This window comes from Echiichthys vipera (assembly GCF_963691815.1).
Source record: "Echiichthys vipera genome assembly, chromosome: 5".
In the NCBI taxonomy this organism is placed as follows: domain Eukaryota; kingdom Metazoa; phylum Chordata; class Actinopteri; order Perciformes; family Trachinidae; genus Echiichthys; species Echiichthys vipera.
Genome location: NC_139830.1, coordinates 2,773,887 through 2,799,631, shown reverse-complemented (window position 1 = coordinate 2,799,631; position 25,745 = coordinate 2,773,887). Strand labels below are relative to the sequence as shown.

At 43.6% G+C, this 25,745-nt stretch overlaps 3 protein-coding genes across 3 annotated transcripts in view; all 3 read left to right on the top strand.

Annotated features, from left to right (window-relative positions):
• Nucleotides 1-25,745, top strand: part of aamdc (adipogenesis associated, Mth938 domain containing) — a 56,118-nt gene that overhangs the window by 2,703 nt on the left and 27,670 nt on the right. The window lies entirely within an intron of this gene.
• LOC310947359 (solute carrier family 35 member F2-like) lies at nt 1,745-6,821 on the top strand (the record flags this gene model as incomplete). Its single annotated transcript, XM_083914149.1, has 8 exons — nt 1,745-1,854; nt 2,860-3,035; nt 3,139-3,266; nt 3,469-3,628; nt 4,822-4,978; nt 5,661-5,713; nt 5,859-6,013; nt 6,528-6,821. The coding sequence occupies 8 exons, from the start codon at nt 1,745-1,747 to the stop codon at nt 6,819-6,821; spliced, it is 1,233 nt and encodes a 410-aa protein (XP_083770275.1).
• On the top strand, nt 8,649-21,560 carry LOC310947080 (transient receptor potential cation channel subfamily V member 1-like). The gene is made up of 15 exons (XM_083913730.1): nt 8,649-8,804; nt 10,237-10,388; nt 11,879-12,031; nt 13,368-13,505; nt 13,598-13,902; nt 14,016-14,192; nt 15,767-15,922; nt 16,021-16,116; nt 16,214-16,284; nt 17,103-17,268; nt 17,361-17,427; nt 17,581-17,909; nt 18,499-18,623; nt 20,157-20,266; nt 20,369-21,560. Exons 1-15 carry the CDS (start codon nt 8,683-8,685, stop codon nt 20,437-20,439), a joined length of 2,238 nt encoding a protein of 745 aa, XP_083769856.1. The 5' UTR covers nt 8,649-8,682; the 3' UTR covers nt 20,440-21,560.

The following is a 25,745-nucleotide window of genomic DNA, read 5'->3' as shown; positions in this document are numbered from 1 at the left end:
TACATGTATAGATACAATAATAAACAAATGCATGAATGAATGAATGAATGTATAGATGAAATAATAAATAAATGCATGAATAAATGAATAGATACAATAATAAATAAATGCATGAATAAATGAATGAATAAAATAATGAATAGATGTATGGATAAAATAATAAATAAATGCATGAAAACATTAATAAATGTATGGATAAAATAATAAATAAATGCATGAATAAATGAATAGATACAATAATAAATAAATGCATGAAAACATTAATAAATGTATGGATAAAATAATAAATAAATGCATGAATAAATGAATAAATACTGGGATACATACATGTATAGATACAATAATAAACAAATGCATGAATGAATGAATGAATGTATAGATACAATAATAAATAAATGCATGAATAAATGAATTAATGTATGGATAAAATAATAAATACATGCATGAATAAATGTATAGATGTATAAATAAAACAATAAATAAATGCATGAATAAATGTATAGATGTATAAATAAAACAATAAATTAATGCATGAATAAATAAATGTATAAATAAAATAATAAATAAATTCATTTATAAAATAATAAATAAATAAATAAATGTATAAATAAAATAATAAATAAATGCATACATAAATATATAAAAAAATTAAAAAATACATGAATAAATGTACAAATAAAATAATAAATAAATGCATGAATAAAATAATAAATAAATGTAAAAAAATAGAATAATAAATGAATGCATTAATAAAATAATAAATTAATAGATAAATGCATAAATAAAATAATAAATAAATGCATTAATAAAATAATAAATAAATGCATTAATAAAATAATAAATAAATGCATTAATAAAATAATAAATAAATGCATTAATAAAATAATAAATAAATGCATTAATAAAATAATAAATAAATGCATTAAAAAAATAATAAATAAATACATAAATGTATAAATAAAATAATAAATAAATGCATTAACAATAGGAACTGAATCTAAAACATCTGTGTGCACGCTCAACTTTAAAAACCTTTTGTATTTCAGTATGTGGAGGGAAACTGTGGAACAGACGAGCGGAGGAGCTCAGACGACGTCCAACCATGAGTGAAGTCAAACAACAGTACAACGGTGTTTACGAGGCACAGGGAAGAAGAAGAGGGTGTGAAAAACACCAGGGTTCTCACATGTCGCCATACTTGTCATTTATTATTTTTACATAAGCGGTTATTGTGTTGTTAGTTGGTGATTGTTTGTTTTGTTGAGCGTATTAAATAAAACCAGGATACACAGGAAGTAAGAAAACCTGTAGTTCCAGGTACTAAGTGGAGAAGGGGTAGGAGTTAATAAGCTGATCCTTCTTCCTGCTCCTTTACAAACATACAAAGGGGTTTAATGACTCGTGCTTCAAGTGTGATTTGTTTTTCACATGTTTGAAATAAAGCATTCATTCATTCCTTCCTTGAGTTAATGTGCTTAGTTACTTTGATGAAGCACTTTTCCTTCCACACACGTTATCTCATCAGCAGATATCAGATGAGAGTGAAAAGAAAAGGAAGCACAGTGGTGACGACTTCTTTGAGTCTATATCTCATCACCAGCTCTTATCTGTAAGTGTCACATCGACATGTTACACACACAGATCAGTGACAGAGCGATCTTCGCCCTCTGAGTCGTCAATCATTCAGCGAAAGCCAAGGAGTTAAGAGCTCAGGAGAGGGTTCCTCCATCACTGGTGAGGCAACATGGCGACCAAGCAGCGCGCGGATGGGTCCGGGAACATGTGTGACCAGAGCCAAAGCGGTGGAGTCGTGCCGAGGAGCAGGAAGTTCAACCCCAAGGACGTCTGCACCTGGTGAGTGACCACAGGAGGACGTGTTTGGACCGTCAGGCGAGCTGTTTTTGCACGTTTTCAGTCAAAATGTCAGACTTTTCCTGTAAGATTATGGTGAACAGAAGTATTCTCCTCACTCACCTGGGTAAAAGTGCTAAAATTAAACTGTTAAAACACTCCAGCACAAACAAAGAGTGCATTAAAAACCTAAAAAGTATTTAAGCGAATGGGAGACGCCTCAGGTGAATACAGTGAAACATTTTAACTGTTATGTGTCATTGAGAAACTTCCTCAGTTGGTTACTGACATTAAGACAAATACTTTTTGTATTACAATTGTTCTCAAATGTTATGTTTAAATGTGCAAATGATGCATTATCTTTGTCAGATTTGTGCTAATTTACACACATTTCTGAACCGAAATGTTAACATTGAAGCCATTTAATTGACATATTCAGTGTTTTTTTTACTAATATCTCTTTTTCCCACTCCATAAATATAAAATGAATATAAATAAATGAAAAATGACTGAAAATAGATGCAAAACCTCCACAAAAAGATGCAAAAAGACTAAAAATAGATGCAAAACCACCACAAAAAGATGCAAAATGACTAAAAATAGATGCAAAACCACCTCAAAAAGATGCAAAATGACTAAAAATAGATGCAAAACCACCACAAAAAGGTGCAAATGACTAAAAATAGATACAAAACACCACAAAAAGATGCAAAATGACTAAAAATAGATGCAAAACCATCACAAAAACATGCAAAATGTCTAAAAATAGATGCAAAAACCTCTCCCTCTCTCTCTCTCCCCCCCCCCTCTCTCTCTCTCTGTTGCTGTCTCTCTCCCCCTCTCTCCCTCTCTCTCTCCCCCCCCCCTCTCTCTCTCCCTCTCTCCCCCCCTCTCTCTCTCCCTCTCTCTCTCTCTCTGTCTCTCTCTCTCTCTCTCTCTCTCTCTCTCTCTCTCTCTCTCTCTCCCTCTCTCTCTCTCTCTCTCTCTCCCTCTCTCTCTCTCTCTCAGGCAGTTGGCCAAGACGTTAGCCATGGGTCAGGGCCTGGCCGTGCTCATCTGTGGGACGGCCATCACCTCTCAGTACCTGGCCACGAGCTTCCACGTGAACACGCCGATGCTGCAGAGCCTCTTTAACTACGCCCTGCTGTGCGGCACCTACACCACCATGCTGCTCTGCAGAACAGGTCACACCACAGCACCTAACACCTCGAACACACGCCTCTTTTCTATGATAGAGATAATACTGACATACTGAAGTTCAGGGGTGTTCCCCTTTAAAAAACACAGGGGATGGCAATATTTTACAGATTCTGAAGAGGCGCTGGTGGAAGTACCTTCTGCTGGGGCTGGTGGACGTGGAAGCCAACTACGCTGTGGTCAAAGCGTACCAGTACACCACCCTCACCAGCGTTCAGGTGGGTGCAGGCGGTGTGTGAGCATCAAAACTCTTTAATTGTCCCACCAGAATCAGACAAACTGTGACCCATTAGCTACGCCTGCTAGCCTTTAGCAGTGAATTACAAATGTATGTCAAGGGTTACGCGAGATTCAATGAATCCAAAGGGTTAAATCGATCTGTATGACTTGATATCTGTGTTTCTGACTTCCTGTCTCCAGCTGCTGGACTGTTTTGTGGTCCCGGTCCTGATGATCCTGTCCTGGTGGGTTTTGAAGACACGCTACAGGCCGATCCACTACGTAGCTGTCTGCATCTGTGTGCTCGGGGTGGGGGCCATGGTGGGGGCCGACCTGCTGGCTGGACGAGACCAGGGCTCGAGTAAGAACAACTTCAAGTGTTTCCTCGTTCAGTTCGTCAGAGCGACTGCAAACAACTCTTGTTTCGAGAGAGACACAAAATAACCACAAATTAACACAAAATGACCACAAAGTAGCATAAAAAAACCACAGTGACACAAAATGACACAAAGTGACACAAAATGACACAAAATGACCACAAAGTAATACAAAATGACCACTAAGTGACACAAAATGACCACAAAGTGACACAAAATAACCACTAAGTGACACAAAATGACACAAAGTGACACAAAATGACCACAAAGTGACACAAATTGACCACAAAGTAACACAAAATGACCACAAAGTTGCACAAAATGACCACAAAGCAACATAAAATGACAAGAAAGTAACAAATAATGACAAAAAAGAGACACAAATTAACAAGAAATGACCACAAAGTAGCATAAAAAACCACAGTGACACAAAATAACCACAAAGTGACACGAAATGACCACTAAGTGACACAAAATGACCACAAAGTGACACAAAATGACCACAAAGCAACACAAAATAACCACAAAGTGACACAAAATGACACAAAATGACCACAAAGTGACATAAAAAACAGTCACACAGAATGACCACAAAATGACACAAATTGACCACAAAGTGACACAAAATGACAACAAAGTGACACAAAAATGACTAGAAAGCAACACAAAATAACCACTAAGTGACACAAAATGACCACAAAGTAATATACAATGACAAAAAAATACAACAAATGACCACTAAGTGACACAAAATGACCACAAAGTGTCAAAAAATAACCACAAAGTGACATAAAAAAAACACAGTCACACAAAATGACCACAAAGTGACACAAAATAACCACTAAGTTGCACAAAATGACTACAAAGTGACACAAAATGACCACTAAGTGACACACAATGACCATTAAGTGACAGAAAATTACCAAAGAGATACGAAATGACCACAAGAAAACAAAGAATCACTAAATGATCACATAAAACTTAAAATGACTACAGACAGAGGTCCACACACAGATGCTGTCACTGTGGATGTTTGCTCATGGAGGAATTGTTGGGTGAACCCTAGAGAGAGGTTCACTGTATGAACGTCTCTCCAGATAAAAAAGAAAGTGCGTGTTGCCTCTTTAGGACGGGTGTGTCCACAGAAATGACGCGTCTTCCCCTCTCGTGTCCTCAGCCTCGAACATCCTGTTGGGTGACGGCCTGGTGCTGCTCAGTGCTTCGCTGTACGCCGTGTCCAACGTGTGTCAGGAATACACGGTGAAGAACCTCAGCAGGGTGGAGTTCCTGGGCATGGTCGGCCTGTTCGGCACCGTCATCAGCACCGTACAGATGTAAGCGTGTGTGTGTGTGTGTGTGTGTGGAGATGTGATCCAGATTTAGATTCCTTCAATATGTTTGTAAGGGCGCACTCCCACTGTCCGTCCGTACCGTGCCCCAGGACGTTTCACGGCTAAAGTCTGGTTCCTTTGACCAGTGTGAGTGCAACCGTACCGTGCCAAGGCCCGTTTGGGAGAGGTGGGCTTTAGTAAAGCACGTTTGCACGTGTACGAGCACGAGCGTGCGCACGTGTACGAGCACGAGGCCTACGGCGGCTCTGAGGTCATTTCCTGTGCGCCTGTTGGGACATAGAAAAAAGAAGGAGGGACCATGCGCGGACATTTCAAACAATGGCGGTGAAAGGTTCACGTTGGTGTGATGCGGAGGTGGAGTGTTTACTGCAGATTTGGTCGATGAAAAGATTCAAAAACAGTCGACAAGACGCACAAAAACTCCGAGGTCTACGGAAAGATCTGGAAACAAAGCCACGCATCGCCATGACGTCATCAATGCGTGTGACGTGTTACGGCGTGATGACGTATAGGCAGCAAGAAGCATTCTCCGAGGCCCAGGTAGTGTGAGTACAAACGGGCCTGGAGGGGGGGACAAGGACCCTAAAGCCCGGGGCACGGGACGGAGGCACAGTGGGACTGCGCCCTTAATGTGGTGTTTTGCTGTGTTTTCTTCTTTACCCAGGGTGATCCTGGAACGTGATGAAGTTGCATCCATCCAGTGGAGCTGGCAAGTCGGTCAGTACTCATCATCTCTCTACTAAGGAAACTCTTTGACCATTAGATTTCACCTAGTCATTGCCATTCATTCATAACGTTTACTTACTTACTTAACGTCTGAGTTGTCACTGACTAACAGGTGTGTGTGTGTCTGTGCTCTCAGGGCTCCTGTTCTCCGCCTACGCGCTCTGTATGTACGTGCTGTACAGCTGTATGCCCGTGGTGGTGAAGCTGACCAGCGCCACCTCCGTCAACCTCTCCCTGCTCACCGCCGACCTCTTCAGCCTCTTCTGTGGGATCTTCCTCTTCCAGTACAATGTGAGAGCGCGCACACACACACACACACACACACACACACACACACACCAAGTCTTAACTCCCAAACAAGCCTTAGAAAAACTGAGGACCGTGCCAAAATGTCCTCACTCTGTACGGAGACTCTAGTGTTCCACACAAAGATAGCTGTATAAGAACACACACACACACTCACTCACACACACACACACTCACACACACACACACACACACACACACACACACACACACACCAAGTCTTAACTCCCAAACAAGCCTTAGAAAAACTGAGGACCGTGCCAAAATGTCCTCACTCTGTACGGAGACTCTAGTGTTCCACACAAAGATAGCTGTATAAGAACACACACACACACTCACTCACACACACACACACTCACACACACACACACACCATCAAAGTCTGTCTTTTGCTACTGTTTGAATTGAGAGAACAACAAAGAAACACGAAGCGTATGAATGTCCCCAAACTGCGTCTGCATCATCATCGTATAACCTCCGTGCTCTCTGCCCGCCTCAGTTCTCTGGACTCTACCTGGTCTCGCTGGTGGTCATCCTCATCGGCTTCATCACTTTCAACGCCGTGCCAACACCCACCGACCACACAGACCCCGCCGCCACTTCCACTTCCTCTTCCTCCTCCTCCATCTGTGAGGAAGGTTACGACAACCCCGCAGACACTCCGCACTCCATCGCCAAGCGGGAGGTGGCGGTGAGGATCATTGAGGAGGAGAGGAAGAGGGGGAGCACTTCAGGCCCATCACAGAGCTTCGAACGAGGCAATGATTATGTTGGACACAGCACTAAAATGTGAACTACAGCACGGATAACCTGTGGGTGTATATTTTTAGACGTATTTATTTATTGTACATATAAAGAAATGACTGAGAAACGAATAAGGGAAATAAAGAGCGAAAACAAACCAAGCTTTTATTTATCAATTTTCATTCTGGATAAAAGTATTCTACACTTTATTTATGATTACGTAGAGGTTGAGGGTTATTCCGATTGGCTGTCAATGTTTCTGTTGTCCCTCAAATTCAAGATTCAAGATTCAAGAAGCTTCATTTATCCCCGAGGGAAATGATTGTGCAACAGTTTCAACACAAAGATGGGAAAAGATCAGAGTAACAATAAGCATAAAAACATAAATCAAATAATAACTAAATGTGACAGAGTGCAACAGACATTGCCACTCATTTTGCATCAAGTTTTAATCGTTTTGCATCAAGTTTGAATCATTTTGCATCAAGTTTTAGTCATTTTGCATCAAGTTTGAGTCATTTTGCATCAAGTTTGAATAATTTTGCATCAAGTTTGAGTCATTTTGCATCAAGTTTGAGTCGTTTTGCATCAAGTTTGAATCATTTTCCATCTGTTTCTAGTCATTTTGCATCAAGTTTGAGTCATTTTGCATCAAGTTTGAGTCATTTTGCATCAAGTTTGAATAATTTTGCATCAAGTTTGAATAATTTTGCATCAAGTTTGAATCATTTTGCATCAAGTTTGAATCATTTTGCATCTGTTTTTAGTCATTTTGCATCAAGTTTGAGTCATTTTGCATCAAGTTTTAGTCATTTTGCATCAAGTTGGAATCATTTTGCATCAAGTTTGAATCATTTTGCATCAAGTTTGAGTCATTTTGCATCAAGTTTGAATCATTTTGCATCAAGTTTGAATCATTTTGCATCAAGTTTTAGTCATTTTGCATCAAGTTTGAATCATTTTGCAACAATTTTGAGTCCTTTTGCATCAAGTATGAATAATTTTGCATCAAGTTTGAGTCATTTTGCATCAAGTTTTAGTCATTTTGCAACTGTTTTTAGTCATTTTGCATCTAAACCGGCCTGCGATGGAAGTGTGCCTCACTTAAGGGTAGAACAGTTTTACTCACCGGGCCGCGATGGAAGTCTGCCTTGGCGTGCAATTTCATCTCGCCTCGCTCGGCAACCTGGATTCCACGGATCTGATTTTCGCCTCAGCGAGGGAACCAATCACAGAACGGGGAGCGATGGCCAGACAATAACCCTGGGAACATTATCATCTATTTAGCCGATGTTCCTGCTCGTGGAAATGCAGCTTGGGCAGCAGCTCCAATAACTGTGTTCATAACCACGTGCAGAGAACACCTGTAGCACTAGTTTTCATCCTGGGAGACTTTAACCATTGTAAACTCAAACTGTCACTCCCCTGTCGCTGAACAACACATCATATGTGTCACTCGCGGGGACAAGGTGATAGACAAATGTTGTGGAAACATAAAAAATGCATACGGGGCTAGATCGAAACCCTCACTACCAAAACACTTCCTGTTTGGCGTACACCCACAAGGCAGTAATTCTAGCCAATGTCGTTTTGTGTTATTCTGGTGATGCTGGAGCACGTGCAAGGAAAATTTGCATGTAAACGGCAAGTTTTATCTTGTCTTATCTTATCTCATCTCACCTTGTCTTATCTTACATTTTGTAAACTACTACTGCTGAACAGACACCTTGGGACTTGCCCTGCCCTGGGGAGAGGGAGGAGCAACCAAGGTAACGAGCCGGTAAAAACATGCTTTAGAACAACCCCGCCCTCACCTTTGCAATCCTACACCTGTGCAGCTGTAGCTCTTCATAGCCGATGAGCGACTTGAGGAAGTAAACACGGTACTTTAAGACGTGATAATAATCAAGATGGATGAAGAACAGAAGATGGAAATAGTGGAGCTAAAGGAAATCGAAGACGATGAAGGCGCTGCGCAAGAAATGGTCTTCAGAGCAGCGATAATTCCCATGGACTCCAAAATCACAAACATGTAGGTAACCAGTCCTGCTGGGGGAGGACTGGAGTATGATTTCTCACTTGTAGCTTATGCACAAGCGTTTGTTTTAAATGACAAAGACTGACCGCTGGAGGTGTCAGCACAGAAAAATGGCGTTTTTGCCTTTAGGGACTGACACGTATCAGATTTCAGGTAAACAAGCTTCTGCATGTCTAACCCGTGTGCTTCACTTTAACTATATAACTGTGTTATTAGGGGGAGAGAGAGGGAGGGAGAGGGAGAGAGGGGGAGAGAGAGAGAGAGAGAGGGGAGAGGGAGGGAGAGAGACAGAGAGAGAGAGAGAGGGAGAAAGAGACAGAGCAAGAGACAGAGAGAGAGGGAGAGAGAGAGAGAGAGTTATATAGTTATAGTCTCAAAACTGCCAGTAAAGTACATATGAATGTGGGAAAGCTGAGTAATTACACTATTATTATTCTTCTGACTTCTTCTTCTACCGTACGTTTTTACGGTATCTTTTCTTGGAGCAGCGGGGGCGGTGCTACAGTCGCTCTACCGCACCGTTGTGACGAAAAGAGAGCTGAGGAAGACAAAGCTCTGGATCTACCGCTCAGTCCTGGTTCCTACCCTCACCTGTGGTCCTGAAAGCTGGGTCAGGACCCAAAGAACCAGGTCCAGGTCCAAGCGTCTGAAATGTGTTTCCTCAGGAGGGGGTCTGGAGTCTCCCTTAGAGAGAGGGGGAGAAGTTCAGCATCCGTGAGGAACTCGGAGTAGAGCCGCTGCTCCTTTGTGTTGAAAGGAGCCAGTTGAGGTGGTTCAGGATCATCTGGTAAGGATGAACCCTGGGCGCCTCCCTAGGGAGGTGTTCCAGGCACGTCCAGCTGGGAGGAGGCCTCGGGGAAGACCCAGGACCAGGTGGAGAGATTAGATCTCCACACTGGCCTGGGAACGCCTCAGGATCCCCCAGTTAGAGCTGGTTAATGTGGCCCGGGAAAGGGAAGTTTGGGGTCCCCTGCTAAAGCTGCTGCCCCCGCGACCCGACCCTGGATAAGAGGCTGAAGATGAGCGAATGAAGATGAGATGAGATGAGATGAGACTATATACAGACCAAACGGATCCATCTCTAAGTCATTTCTATCTCTTCAACTTGCTCTAACGTCTGCACTTTTCACTCTTGACGCATCATTTCTCATCAAAGTGTTGGAAAAACTGTGCTCTTTTTATAACACTTTAGCTCCGGAAGCAAACGGACACACGTTTGGCACAGGGAGCCGTTTTCTAACCTGCTCTAATTCTCACGTATTTTATATATTTACAAGCTGGTCCGTCTGCTTTCCCAAGACACTCATGAACAAATATTGTCTTATTAAAGTGTTTGCACAGGGTTTAGACTACTGCCATTGATATATTGTTAGAATGAATGACTGCAGAATACATTGTATGACTTATATGATTTTCTACATTTCAGCCAACATGCCACCCCTGATTACACCGACAGTGGAGCATTCACCAGGGAAAACGTCTTCGCAGCAGTATCCCAGGGAGACAAGAGTAAACTTGGCGGCCTGCTCGATTACCTACGAAGTGAGAAGCTGCAACTCACAAGCCCAGAATTCACAGGCAAGTACGAGCGCAGCACTTTTACGTTTCCTGTTGAAATTGGAAATGTGCAGTGAACTGGATGGTGGTCACGCGTAGCAAGAGGGTTTGATGGTGGTTTGTTTAAAAGAGGTGACACTGAAACCAAGTAGAGGAGGTCAGAATCAATGGATGCAGCTGATTGGAATTAGGATTTCATGTGTCCGGTCGAGACGGATGGCCGTGTGTCATGCCACTTTGCTGTGAACAGAACCTATTCACTGCTTCATCAGTGTTTCTGCCAAATCTCTTTATTTCCCTGTTTAAAATGGTCTCAAGATGCAGTTCCTTTCCAAACCGCGACCAGCGCCAAACCTATATTTAGCCTAAATGCGATACGTCCTCTCGACCAATCAGAATTCAGTGAGCGTTCTATGCGATCCAACATGGCGGCGCTCTGAAGCGGGAGAGTTTTTTGTGTCGTCCATCCGTTCAACATGTTCAGACTGAGTGAAAGTGAAAAAAACGACTAAAAACAGATGCAAAATACCACAAAAAGTGAAAAAAAACCGACTAAAAACAGATGAAAAAACACAAAAACAACTAAAAAACAGATGAAAAACACCACAAAAAGTGAAAAAATTACTATAAACTGATGAAAACTCTCGGCCAATCAGAATTCAGGGAGCGTTCTATGCGATCCAACATGGCGGCGCTCTGAAGCGGGAGAGTTTTTTGTGTCGTCCGTCCGTTCAACATGTTCAGACTGAGTGAGAGTGAAAAAAACGACTAAAAACAGATGAAAAACACCACAAAAATGTGACAAAATTACTAAAAACAGATGCAAAATACTACAAAAAGTGAAAAAAACGACTAAAAACAGATGAAAAAACACAAAAACGACTAAAAACGAATGAAAAACACCACAAAAAGTGAAAAAATTACTATAAACTGATGAAAACTCTCGGCCAATCAGAATTCAGGGAGCGTTCTATGCGATCCAACATGGCGGCGCTCTGAAGCGGGAGAGTTTTTTGTTTCGTCCGTCCGTTCAACATGTTCAGACTGAGCCAATAAACCATTCTTACAAGATACATTGAATATTAACCAAATGTTTTCCTGAAAACTATTAAAATGGATTTATAGCGTTTTGGAAAAGAGCTCCTCATATATACTGTAGATATCTCAACTTGAAGTCGCTCATGGAGGAATTGTCGTGTCTCTGTAAATCATAAATAAGTTACGGAGCGTGGTCTAGACCTACTCTTTATGTAAAGTGTCTTGAGATAGCTTTTGTTATGATTTTGCACTGTAAATACGATTGAACCGAGTGTTACACCTGCAAACCAATGTTTTCAAACCCACCAAGAAGCTGGACGTGGGCATAAAACTTGTATATCGATAAAGAAGTATATATAGGTGTTATTCAGTCCTTATCCATTTAGTTGAATGGACTCATCAGAAACTGTCTACACACTGATGTGAACAGATTGATGAGAATAAATTCTATGTCCTTTGTGTTTGACTTACAGACGAAACAACTGGGAAAACCGCTCTCCTGAAAGCTTTGATGAACCTAAAAGAGGGCAAAAACGACACGATTGAAGTGCTCCTTGATATAGCAGAGAAAACTGGAGACTTAGAAAACTTAATCAACGCATCTTACAAAGATCCTTACTACAAAGGTAGGTGAAACCAAAATGTTAGTCATAAGCGAGTGCACTTCTAAGAAAGGATGTCATTGTTTAAGCTGTATACATAAAAGAGACTTGACCTCTAAAGCCAGAGTTTACATCATCAATGTGCCTGAATTTTGGATTCCCCTGATGTGAATTAGACATGTGAGTCTGACAACACCGGCAGAGATACCCCCAAATAGTCGTCCAAGCACTGGTTGACCAAAAAAACCCCATTTGGAGCCGTTTCTTGTCAAAATTAAGTGAAAATCGATGTGACTGGCGGCTGTCCTAAAAGGCTGGAGGTCTTTTAATTTGAAGGGCTGGATAAAGGAAGTGGTGACACTCACTTACTCAGGGCGCACTCACACTGTCCTTCCGACCCGTGCCCCGTGCTTTAGGGTCCTTGTCCCCCCTCCAGGCCCGTTTGTGCTCACACTACCTGGGCCTCGGAGAATGCTTCTTGCTGCCTATACGTCATCACGCCGTAACACGTCACACGCATTGATGACGTCATGGCGATGCGTGGCTTTGTTTCCAGATCTTTCCGTAGACCTCGGAGTTTTTGTGCGTCTTGTCGACTGTTTTTGAATCTTTTCATCAACCAAATCTGCTGTAAACACTCCACCTCCGCATCACACCAACGTGAACCTTTCACCGCCATTGTTTTAAATGTCCGCGCATGGTCCCTCCTTCTTTTTTCTATGTCCCAACAGGTGCACAGGAAATGACCTCAGAACCGCCGTAGGCCTCGTGCTCGTACACGTGCGCACGCTCGTGCTCGTACATGTGCAAACGCGCTTTACAAAAGCCCACCTCTCTCAAACGGGCCGTGGACGGCAAACGTGCCGCAGCTAGGTGCGGAGCGGTTGCACTCACACTGGTCAAAGGAACTGGCCTTTAGCTGTGAAACCTGTTTTGGCCCGGTGCGGAAGGACAGTGTGAGTGCGCCCTCACTGTCAGTGTTTTGTTTTTTTAAGACGGCAGGTCCCTTCGACTTCGCGGTTAGACAGTTTTCAATTAATTGCCAGTCATGTCTGTCCCACCCTAAGTGAATGTGAGCCACCCCTAAAGACCGTTTGACTGGATTCTGACCTGCGGCCCCTCTGCTGCCTGTCACCTCTCTCTTTCTCCCATTTTCCTGTCAACCTCAAACTGCCCTGTCAAAATAAAGGCACAAAATGAATGGAGGCAGCCAATAATAGGTCCTCTACACCAGTGCAAGCCCGTCTGTCACTAAGGGTGCACTCACACTGTCCTTCTGCACCGCGCCCCGGGCTTTAGGGTACTTGTCCAGCGCAGAAAACATTAACAGCCTATTTCCTGTAACAATAAAACATCTCAGGTCAAACAGCCTTGCACATCGCCATTGAGAGGAGGAGCTTTGACCACGTGAAACTGCTGGTCCAGAAGGGAGCAGATGTGAATGCCAAAGCCGATGGGACATTCTTCCAGCGAAGTGCAGGACTGGGCTTTTATTTTGGTGGGTAACGGCATCCTAAATTTAAGCTACATTTTCTATCCCAGTTGTTAATAACGAGATACACTAAACTCACATTTGTGTGCTTCCAACAGGAGAGCTTCCTCTGTCACTGGCTGCCTGCACCAACCAGTACAATATTGTCGAGTTCCTCATGGAATACCCTTACAAAAAAGCTGACCTGACCAAGATAGATTCGCAGGGAAACACCGTCTTGCACGCCTTGGTGATCATAGCAGATGACACAGCGGAAAACACAGCTATGATTGCAGAGATGTATGACAAGATTCTGTTTCTTCACAACAGACTTGATCAAAAAAGCAAAGTCCAATTGGAATCCATTGAAAATAATCAACGGCTGACTCCTCTGAAGTTGGCTGCCAAGCTTGGAAAGATTGGGGTAGGTCTATTTCCCTGACCATGGAGACCCTTCCTTGTGCGTGCAAGGCATGGGTGGATGTGTATTGTTGTCACACATGGTAATGATCTAGTTTGTCATCTCTCTTTGGCCAGCTGCTCAAGCATATCTTACACCGGGAATTCAAAGAAGAGGAGATGCGACCGCTGTCCAGGAAGTTAACAGAATGGGTCTATGGACCTGTTCACTCCTCACTCTATGACATAAGTTCCATTGACACAAACGAAGACAACTCTGTGTTGGACATAATTGTTTTCGGGAGTGAAATTCCGGTAAGAAATATGTAGGGATTCACCAATTGGGAAATTCTGGGTTGACAAGATATATAAAATAACAATATGGCCGATAGCCGATGGCAATACCGATCTTCGTTGTTGTTTACTCCCTGAACTCATTAGCTGTCGGTCTGATGGCAATTTAGCCTCTGGGGTCAACTTTCTGGGAAGCCAGCAGACATTGTGGCAAATACTTTCTCTTCTGAGCAGCAGTCCTTGTTTACGGTGCGATTGCCGATTTCAGTCAAGGCATATCTCGGCCGATACCAATGTTCAACCGATAAATCGGTGCATCCTTAGAAATCTGTTTCAACCTAATTTTAACTTTAAAGGATCTGGACATGAAGGTCAACAAAATTACAACTTTTCCTAGTGTGTTTGCTTTTATAAAGTTAGATATTTACAGATATTCACCCGAGGGACTGGTATTAAAACAATGATGGGAATAGTCACTGGTGCCGATGCATGCAACAGTCAAACTGCGAGACAATTTCTGTCCATTGCCCAACACAACATCCTCCTGCTTCAGGTACAAGCTGTCCCCATTCACTGTCTGTAAATATAACTACACAAAGTAATGCACTGTTATTTTGTATTACTGTAGAAATTACATCTGGTGCAAAGATGTACAGGTGGTGTAGGGTGCTACACCATGGTCCCATGAGGCTAGTGGCTACATGTCTTTTGGAGGCCCCTGACTTTCTTGTCTTCATCCTCTCAAAATCACCCACCAGATCATCATTGATGAAGTGACAAAGTTTGGCACATGCTACTCCACAGCTCACTTTTATTCTGTCTAATGGCCCTTTCAGACACAACACAACTGCACCCATGCACTCTGAAACCCATTATTTCCAAAGGCTTGCACCACACCACTACAGCTTTTCTCTTGATTGAACCCAAGGGGGGCTTCACCCTTTGAATAACAATGCCTGAGAGCCCTAACACTGGAAGTGCTGAGAGGTCCTGTGGGGCTTAGTGAGTGTAGTGGCCTGCTTGTTCTGTGCACACTGAGGGCCTTGGCATTCAACTTCCTTCAGATGTCTCGGCCCGATCCATAAGGATGCATTTCTCATGCTCCTCTCCTGTCTTGGCCCGATCCATAATCCAGCCATGGTCACGTAGTATAGGAGCACCAATATCTACATACGGAGGAGGGATGGTGTGCTGAATGGGTCCCAGCAGAGGACTTTCTCCCAGGGGATCTGTATTTGTGTCCTGGAAGTACTAAACAAAACTACAATCTTTTCTTATCTTAGGGCGCACTCACACTGTCCTTCCATACCGGGCCAAAACAGGTTTTACGGGTAAAGCCTAGTTCGTTTGACCAGTGTGAGTGCAACCGCTCTGCGCCTAGCTGCGGCCAGCGCTATTTATTTATGATAATGGAGGGAATGAATCAGACTCATACAGTAAACTGGGAAGAAGAAAAATCCGTCAATAATCTGGCAGCAGTTTACCATTTACTTTCTTAGGCTACGGTGTTTCTGTAAACAGCTTTCACAAGGCCACAATGCCAGTTTGAATAAAGGACTTTTAATATGTAAATAATCCTGTGAATGTTGCCTCAGAATCGTCCTGAGATGCTGCAGATCGAACCTCTGCGCAGTCTTCTGGAGGATAAGTGGGACAGGTTCGCTTCCAAAGTGTTCTTGATGAATTTCTTGGTTTACCTGATGTACCTGAGCAGCTTCACCGCCGTGGCAACCTTCAGAAAGGAAGGAGAGGTAAGAGGAAAAAACCTACTGGAAAAAAAACCATACGCTTAAACTGTTCCAACATCTTGATCAGCCCTAAAGAAGACTCCTAACCTTTTGACTTGCAGCCGCCGTTTCCCGTTGAGAATACCCCGCTTGACGTCCTTCGTTGCATTGGCGAAATCTTTGTTGTCTTGGGAGCAGTGTGGTTTCTCTATAAAGCGGTGAGACAGTGGAATCTGGTCCAGCAAATGAAATGAAATGAAGAAAGTCCAAATTGATTTTGAACGATTTCCATGTGTTTGACTCGTGACTCCACAGATAACGATTTTCATGTGGAAACCCCCGACCTTCAAGGGTCTCTACACGGATGGATTCTGTGACATTCTCTTGTAAGTATGTATGAACCTCTTATGAAGGACTAATCGTTTTGTATTGCAGATGACTTTCTCAGTTGCCTTTAACAGCCTCTGGACTGACTTCTATGTAAAGGGCACCTGAGTCCCTCGCCTCTCTTCAACTCCCCTAGTGCCAACAGTGTGCAACATTAGCTAACGTTACAAATGCAGTCCGCTAATGTCAACAAATGGCTTGCGCCCACCACAACAGAATCCACACATGTGGTGTTTGTGAGTACATACACAGGTTTGCATTTGTCCTGGAACAGCAACAACTAGTTTGCTGCTCCGGACGGGAGTTGGATATGGGGTGGTCCAGGATCAGACCCCCGGTATTGGGGTTTAGGTGGGCTGCCCGTCACTGCAGAGTGTGTGTAGCAGAGGCACAGCATGTGTGGACTGTGTTGCATGTGTGGTTGCTACAACAAAACCCTCCCCCCAGGTGCTGATAAAAATCCCAGAAGAAACACTGACATGTGACTGACTTTTAGCTGCTAATGTTAGCTATTGTTAGCTTGCTTGCTGCTGCGGACAAAGCTAGTGCAGTTAATTCATCCAGACTCGTGCGACTGATCTGGCTAGCTCGCCATTTGTAAATGACTTTATCAGCTAAAGTTACGAAGCAACCAACACCAGCTCCATGCAGTTTAGCTAAGTAACAGCCAGCTGGCTAACGTTATTGCTTGCTTGCTAACTCACCACAACTAAAGCTAAGGCTGGCTAGTTGGCGGTTGCTCAGCTGCAGTTTTGCCTTGGTTCCCTAGAGAAACTTTAACTTCATTGCTTTCTTACCACTCCATTTTGTTTTGCAGTTTCCTGCAGGCAACACTCCTGCTGATCTCCGTACCTTTGTACTTCTGCGGGCAGCGAGAATACGTTGGACTCCTCGTGCTCTCGCTGGCTCTTGCTTGGATCAATATTCTTTACTACTCAAGAGGCTCTAAACAAATGGGGATGTACAGTGTCATGATGGAAAGAGTAAGAATTAGGGTTAAATAACCAAAAGTCTCAGAGTGGATTAACTGGTGACGAATGGGTTGCATGATCTTAAGGTCTGTTCTTCTTTTTAGATGATCCTGGGTGATCTATTGCAGTTCTTATGCGTCTATGGAGTCTATCTCTTTGGATTTTCGGCTGGTAAGGCGGGGATTGCAGCTTAACAAATATTAAACACATAAAAAAGTGATTATGGATAAGTACCTCATACAACCAGACTTCTTCTCAACCGTATCTCTAAGATGTTTTCCCAAATAAAGACTTCTAACATCTAAATTTTCTCCTTATCCGTAGCTATTGTTGCGCTGATAGACGACTCAACTGCAGCTCAGCCTCCCAATGACACACAGCCGCGTGGGAGGAACTTCGATGCCAAGCCTTTCGAGTGCGAGAAACCAAGTTACAATGACATCCGTTTTACAACACTGGAATTGTTCAAGTTCACGATTGGAATGGGAGACCTGGAGTTCACTGACCATGTGCAGTCCAAGGAAGTCTTCTACATCTTGCTCATCTTGTACTTGGTTCTCACTTTCATCCTGATGCTCAACATGCTCATAGCCCTGATGGGGAACACGGTCCAAAGGATCTCGGAAAAAAGCGAAGACATCTGGAACCTGCAGGTGAGAAGCTGTTCGGGTCTGTAAACTTGTATTTAAGATAAGATAAGATAAGACTCTATTGTCTGTTACAGACAATTTTCTTAGACAAGGCTCCAATCACAAGAAACATTCACACAGACATATAAGGACCAGACATGGGGTGTTGAGGTATCAGCTGTGGGAGTCATTTTGTGTTGTTCAGTATGGCTGTTGCAGAAGGGATGAAGGGTTTCTTGTAAATGTTCTTCCGGGCCGGTGGTACATTGAAATGCCTGCCTCATGGTAGCAGCTGGAAGGAGTGATGGGGGGGTGAGAGTGGTCCTCTGTGATCAGGTTGGCTTTCCTGATCACTGTTTGATGTGAAATACCAGCGATAAGCACCAATACTCCACTATATCTTTATTTGTTTGCTACTATATTAATTGCTCTGACTATATATAGCTCCTTTAAGGATGTCTGTAAATGCTTCTGGGTATGTGTGGATCCAACACAGGAAATCAAGCTTGCATTTGCCAGAATGAAGCTAATCCACCTTAGGAAACAGACTGAATATGTCAAAGATACACTTTTTAAAAGAAGCGCATTAATGTAATTTGTTGCACCTCCTCAGAGAGCTCTTACAATTCTGGACATGGAGAGGACTCTGCCGAGGTGCCTGGTGAGTAAGATGCACGACGAGGTGACGGAGACGGTGTGTTTCCAAAGCGATCAGGACAAGAATCGTAGATTTTTCAGGTAAACCATCCGGTCAAGTATGTTTGCACAGGTGAAGGAAATTATTTTGTGAACCACCAAACCTTACCGGGCTTTTATTTTGTAACTGTCAAGTTCAAGTTTCAAGACACTATATTTGTCAAAGGACAAAGGAGAATTTGAGGCAAGAGCGGCTGTTTCTGGTTCCTTTACAAAAAGGTTCATCTCTGTAGGGATCTCTGATTTCATCCACTGTTACCATCACTGAACAAGCAAAGGTAGCTTGTGTACATTCAGCACACCTTCAGTTGATAGCATAGCATAAAAGTGCCGTAATGTTGCTCTGCTAATGTTAGCGCCACAGGTTTTTTTTGCAGTCAATGCTAGAAATCAGCAATAAGGGCAAAACAAAATCGAACATGTTCCAGCAGGAATAACATCTGAAATCTTGAAAACTGATGTTAGCATGTAGCTTCTTATAGCTTTAGCAGTGGAATGACTGTTGGAGTAACGTTATAGCAGCACTGAAAAAACACCAATAAAGGCTTGTGATCGAAAAACAACTAAATCAAACAGATTCCAGCAGCAATGTGATGAGAAAATGGAGAACTTTCTAATATGACATTGGCATCAAAGATTACAGGTTTCCCTGACATGTAGCTGCGTATAGCAGTGTAAATGTGAATAAATCACTGCAATAACGTCTGCTGTTGTAATAGAAGGTCATGTTCTTGCTGGAACATGCTCGATTGTGTAACTACCGTTTTTTGACACACATCAGCCTCTGCGGGTGACTATAATCATGATTACAGGCCCAATGTTGTAACCAATGTAACCATTCATTCATCTTCAACCGCTTATCTCTGGGTCGGGGTTGGGGTTGGGGTCGCGGGGGAGGGGGGGTGGGGGGGTGCTGGAGCCGATCCCAGCTGACATCGGGCGTGAGGCGGGGTCCACCCTGGACAGGACGCCAGTCTATCACAGGACACATAGAGTCGAACAGAGACGGACAACCATTCACACCTACGGGTGATTTAGAGTCATCAATGAACCGAACACCTGCACGTCTTTGGACTGTGGGAGGAAACCGGAGAACCCGGAGAAAACCCACGCAGACACGGGGAGAACATGCACACTCCACACAGAAGGGCCCCAGCCGGGATGCGATCCAAGAACCTTCTCGCTTTGAGGCGACAGTGCTAACCATTACACCAATGTAGCCATGATTAGCTTAAAATCCCCCAAAACGCAAGACTTAGCGAAGGGTTACTGACAAACTCCAACATCTTTTAAGGGCTCCGTTCATCCAAATTACAAAAGAACATACTCTAACATTTATATTTCTGTTTTATGTGCTGTAACTACATTTGTGCTAACCATGTGTAATACACCATACACGGCCGAGGCAGCAAGCTTCACAAAAAGTATATTAGTGGAAGCTGAGCACCTCAAACCTTGTATGTTGACCAGAATGCAACGAACGCCACCATTTGGGAACATTTTTACTATACGCCTGTGATTTTTACTATACGTAATATCAGTTTTTTACCATGACGTGATCTTCTTCAACATCAGGGTGGATGAAATTAATTGGACACAGTGGAGGTCAGGTGTCGGTGTTATCCGGGAAGAAGACCCTGTGGATGCCATGATGAGATCACAGCCCCACCGCCAAACTCCTCGTAGTACGACACACACACAAACACTCACACACACATACGTTGTGTACTTGCTGTTTCTTACTTCGAAGACGTCACTAACTCTGAATTTCCCTTTACTTCTTTCAGGGAACCTGTGGAACCCGGGTCCGTTATTGCAGAGGATTCGTCCCAAACGACAGAGCTCCAGCATTCTGTGAAATCTGCATCCAGATCAATTTAACCAGTTCAAGACATAATGTGAATTTTCTGTATTTAAATGTGTTAAATGATGAACTGTTTCCAACAATGTTCAAACTAAGACTTGTTACTTTATTCAGTGACACAGACGGTGTCATTTGGTTGCCTGTCGACGGCGTCCAAAGCCTTAAAACCCTCAAGTTGCTCGAACTTTCTAGCGAAACACAGGAAACCCCAGATGGCACTGTCGATATGTCGGAGTTATTGTCAGTCGCAATGTCACAAAATCATACTAACATTAACACTTAATTGATATATTTCATCCATCTACTACAATGCTACGATAAGCTAAATGCTAAGGCTAGCTGCTAATGCTAATTCTTGGTGGCTAAACCATATGGTCACGTTATATTGTTACGATATAGTTGAAAATGCGCAGAAATTTATTTTCAATATTTCTTTGACCGCAAAACAGCGCAAGGCTAAAACGATAGCTAAAGTAGCTAGTTAGTGGCTAGTTAGTGCACATGTTCCCTCCGCCTCACTTCCATCCAAAAGGAGATTTAGCCTAGAAGAGATCGAACGCTCCGAGAGTTTCAGTAACTTCAGCGAGGAGTGTTTTTGTGTTAATGCTTCCACCTGGAACGGTTCGGGTCCGCGGGAGAAAGCTGCAGAAGGGCAGTTTGTACAACATCATTGTATCTTTGACAAACTGAGTCAATGTATGTCTGCTTACATCTGATACACACACGTCTTTCTACATCTCACGCCGACGATGTTCTCCGTATCTAACCTGCACTAACACACTAACATCCTGACACTTACTCTCTTACACTTTATTCTTGTTGTTAGGTTTAAATGTTTTTGTATAGTTGCACTGTCGTTATTTGCTGCTCTGTGTGCCCTGAATTGCCCCCCGGGGACAAATAAAGTTTTTTTTTAATTGAATGTATGTGAGAAGTGATGCATGTGATGGAGGTCTGCCACTGCCACACTGTTTTGGCAGCCTGCAGGTGAATACAACGACAAAAATATAAATTATACCTTCATAAACACTAATGCCCTTGTCTTGTTATTGTTTGTAAATACGTCACGTCCGCGGAATATGTCTTATGATAAAGTGAATACTAGCTCAACTGAAGGATACACTTGTACTTTGATACGTAATCGTCTTGGAACCTGTGCGTATGTAAATAAAGACTGTTACACGCAGAAGCTTCGTGTTTGCAAACTTTATTTTGGTTAGGGGGGAATGTTTGTGCAAGACGGTTCATTTATTCCTGAAGGTTCGGCAAAAAACTGGGATATCACATTTTCACAAAGTGGAGAAAGTAACCCCCCCCCCCTCCTCCGCTCCCCTCCACCACCGCCACCGTTCACGATGCGATGCATCTTTGACGGTCGAAGAGAATCGTGTTAAATGGGAGTAGAAAATAAATCTAGAGCTGTTATAGTGGAAGCCCATTTAAGCCTCATGGTTAAAAACATGCGTGTTATAATAATGAGACTTCTGCAGTAATGACCTCATATCTCAAAAGATGCTTAGTCATGATTTAACGATGCCAAACCATCACGTTGAGAAGGTTTATCATGACTTGCAGAATCGTTGTTTCCTCTCATATCGGCAGTAATGGGCTTCCGTACGGTTCCTTCCTGTGCCCCAATAAATATTGCCATGAGTCACCTGACATGAGCTGTAACGTGCTAAGCTGCACTGCGCGTGACCACATTACTGCAGGACGTCGTGAACTGGAATCACAGGACAGACAGGAAATACTTCGCTCTAGATTTATTTCACGCTCCGTTCACATCTTTACACTTTTACTTCACAACATTTTTCTTCTTCAACCGTCCAAATGAGGGCGGCAGCTCTCCTCTACGTCACCGGGTCGGTGCTTATTACTGTTAGAACGTGACAAGTTCCCGATATACACAAGCTCGCCAGGAAGGGGAGGGGTTCTTTTTTGGCCGGGGGTGGTTACAGAGAGGGACGCTTGGTCACTTTGGTCAGTGAGTCAGCAGCAAACAGTTCACACATCACATCCCGACGGCGTCTGGGAAATCGTGGCACACTTCAGGACTTCAGTCCATGACACAGTATCAGTAGTTACACTAAGTAGCTTGGTCCCCCGTCAAAAGATACACGCGGTGCACGTCGTCAGCGCGCACACCTGTGTGCAAGTACCCAAGCTTTACATACGGACACACACACACACACACACACACACACTCACACATTACTCCATACTTAGCCCAGTGGAGGCACTTCATATGAAACTGTAGAACCTGACTGTCGGGCCGTAACGAGGCCGCTCAGAATAAACAGGGCAGGTCTGTCCGACTGTTTAGTGTCGATTTAAGGTGAAGGAAACCCGCGGAGGCCCGGCCACTCGTGGAAACCGCTCCTCCACTCGCAATGCTGGTCGGTTATTATATATTTGGCGTTTGGGTCACGGCACGGTGATGACAGTAAGGGGTCGACCCACGTGGATGTTTAAGGGTCGATGCCGACGATTTTTTTGAGCTGATTCTACTTTTGCTCCCCCTCAGTTTACATCGTAAAAATGACACGATGATGACAAATGTTACAAGTCTCAATTTAAACAAAATGGGACATTTATTGAACTTAAAGGGGCGTCAGCAGCAACGCAGAGCTGCCTGTGGACGCCTGTCTGTGAATAAAGATGGGAATGAACGATCGGCGGCCCGCATCGGCCGATACGATACACGTAAAAAATGCAAATATCGGCCGATACATGTAATGATGTATCGGTCTATCACCAATGACAATTGATGGGAATCGCACCATGTAGTACATTTGCTACGGCATTGAAAAAGAGAGACTTCATGGATTCGGATCTGGACCCCAGACCGTATGATCTGGACTGGCTGCAGCAGATGAATCAGAAGTCCCGCCCCCTCCATGTGTCTGTCACTTTAGGTAGTTTTTTAAACCCTGCTTGCTTGTTCAAGTGTTTCTGATACGTTTTGTTTTATTTGATGCTAAAAATGGGGTGAAACGAAACGTAATGGTAGACAGCTGTGATTCGCTGGGCCGGGTGTATGGACGGTATGTCGACACACCTCTGACCCCTGCTGCGCGGTCTCTGGTTGCCCAGATGCAAAGATCGGCGGCGGCGTCCATGTCTGATATTTTAGCTTCACTTTTGTACAGTGGGAGGAAGCAGCGACGCACGGTCTGTGGTGTAACACTGTTGTACCGTAGAGATCTCAACCCTGTTCGGACGTTACCAAATTTACCAGCATCTGAGTGGTGGCACTTCCCTCCCTGCGCTCAACCCCATAAATAGGAACCCATTTCCACTGAAAAGCCCACACATCATCACTATTCACACACACGCTCACACAAATCATACTAGTGTGTGTTAAGACTAACGTCGATAGCAGCTTTAAGGGGCAGGCACGTCAAAAACGAGAGCCGGGAAAACTAAACAAAAAAAATGAACCGCCGTCAAGTACGGAGACCGGAAATCCTAGAAAAAGCTACGGTTTGCATCTCCGCGGTCTTTCCCCGGATGGTGACGGATCCTTTTTTTCGACCTGCGCTGTTGTTTTGCGAAAGACGTCAGGTCAAAGCACGGATGCTAACCTCTTCTTCGCCTCGGAGCGCAGACCATCTGCGTTAATACGCGTCGCCTAATGTAAAAACTACCACCTATGGCTTCAGGATGCAGTGGTCCAAAGAGAAATAAATTAAGAAACTATGTCAGGATACTTATAACTATAAGAACTAAAACACGGTCCGAATACGTTAAAATAACTGCTACAGCCCCGGTTCTACATACCTAACAATCCGCTAAATACCATTCATATTTAAAAATCATCTTAAATCCATTCGAGACGGGACGACGATGGAGTCGCCGCGTTATCACCTTAATATCGCAATTTCAGGTAACACGTATATACGCCTGCACGTATAAACGCCGCCCAATGATCCGACAGCACGGATTTCAAATGAACCGAACAAATATATAACTTAGTCATTCTCTCGCAGTGAAGCCGCGCTGACGTCGGGATCCTAGCGTAAGGAGGTTACGGTTAAATCGAGGACGACTGTGACATTTAAGGCTTTTTCCAGAAGGCTTGAGGCTAGCGGAGCGACACACGCGCCCAGACGACGTCCGCCCGGAGACGGACTAGAGGAGGAAAATGGGTCCAGAGCTTCACGTAGACACATCCAGCGAAACACAACCTGCGTTAAATGTTTCTTCCTCTGTAGGTAGCAGAAATAGGACATGGGGCGAGGCCAGTGATGAGTACGATGAACGGCTGACCGCAAGCCACGCGGGTAAAGTCCACGCCACGTCAGTTCACGTGTGTTACAGTAGTGAGGAGGGAAACGAAGCAGCTTCCCCAGCTTGCATTATTTGAAGTACTTGCAAGTGATCAATTTGACACACACACACGCACACACACACACATTTCTGTTTCACATTAGCTAAAGACAAAGAGGGGCTTAATGGAGTTTCTGATCCTTTTGCCAAATGTTAAGACGTAACATTTAAAAAAAAAAGGTAATTTCTACAATTCAAGTAGGACCATCTACAGAAATACGACAAAGAACTGGAATAAAATAACGACTACCAAAGAAATTCTCCAAACATCACACACGAGAGGGCACTTTAGACTTTTCCCAAACAGAAGAGGAACTACCCGCGGCTCCAGAGACTACGTGGAGAATGTTACGTTTTTTTTGCTAGTGCTGGCTTTACTCTTATTTTTTAACTAAAAACTTAGGGATGCACCAATCTAACGACACCTGGGCTTTGGGTATCGGCGGATACAGAGTCCTGATCCGTTACCAGTGTTTCATTAATGAGCTGTGCAGGGCTGCCCCCCCCGACAGTGGACCGAGAGCCTTCAAGTCGGGCGGTTTTGGTTTGCGGTTGTGCAGCTCTGCAGCTACTTCTGGGGACATTTTGGTCCCCAGAAGTAGCTGCAGGGTGAGTGTGCTTTGTTTGCGCGGGATAAAAATCATTCCCACAACGCGGAGAAGTAGTGTTGTTTGAGATGTGGTTGAAAATTTCGGATCCTTCAGTAGCGAGTTAGCGCACATGAGCTCGGAAGACTAATTTGGCTCGTTTACTCTCGAACATGAACGCCGATGAGGAAAACATGGCAGTTTAATTTAGCGTCTAAATCAGTCAAATATTCATATTAAGCATCCACTAAGACAATTCTGTATTCCTCAGTGTGTGGAAGTGACTGGGACCATTAGTGTGTTGCATTCACACCTCCCCACTTTAATTCTTTTTGCGGCTGATACGCAAATTCCGTAAGTTTCGCGCTGCGCCGACTTTACATG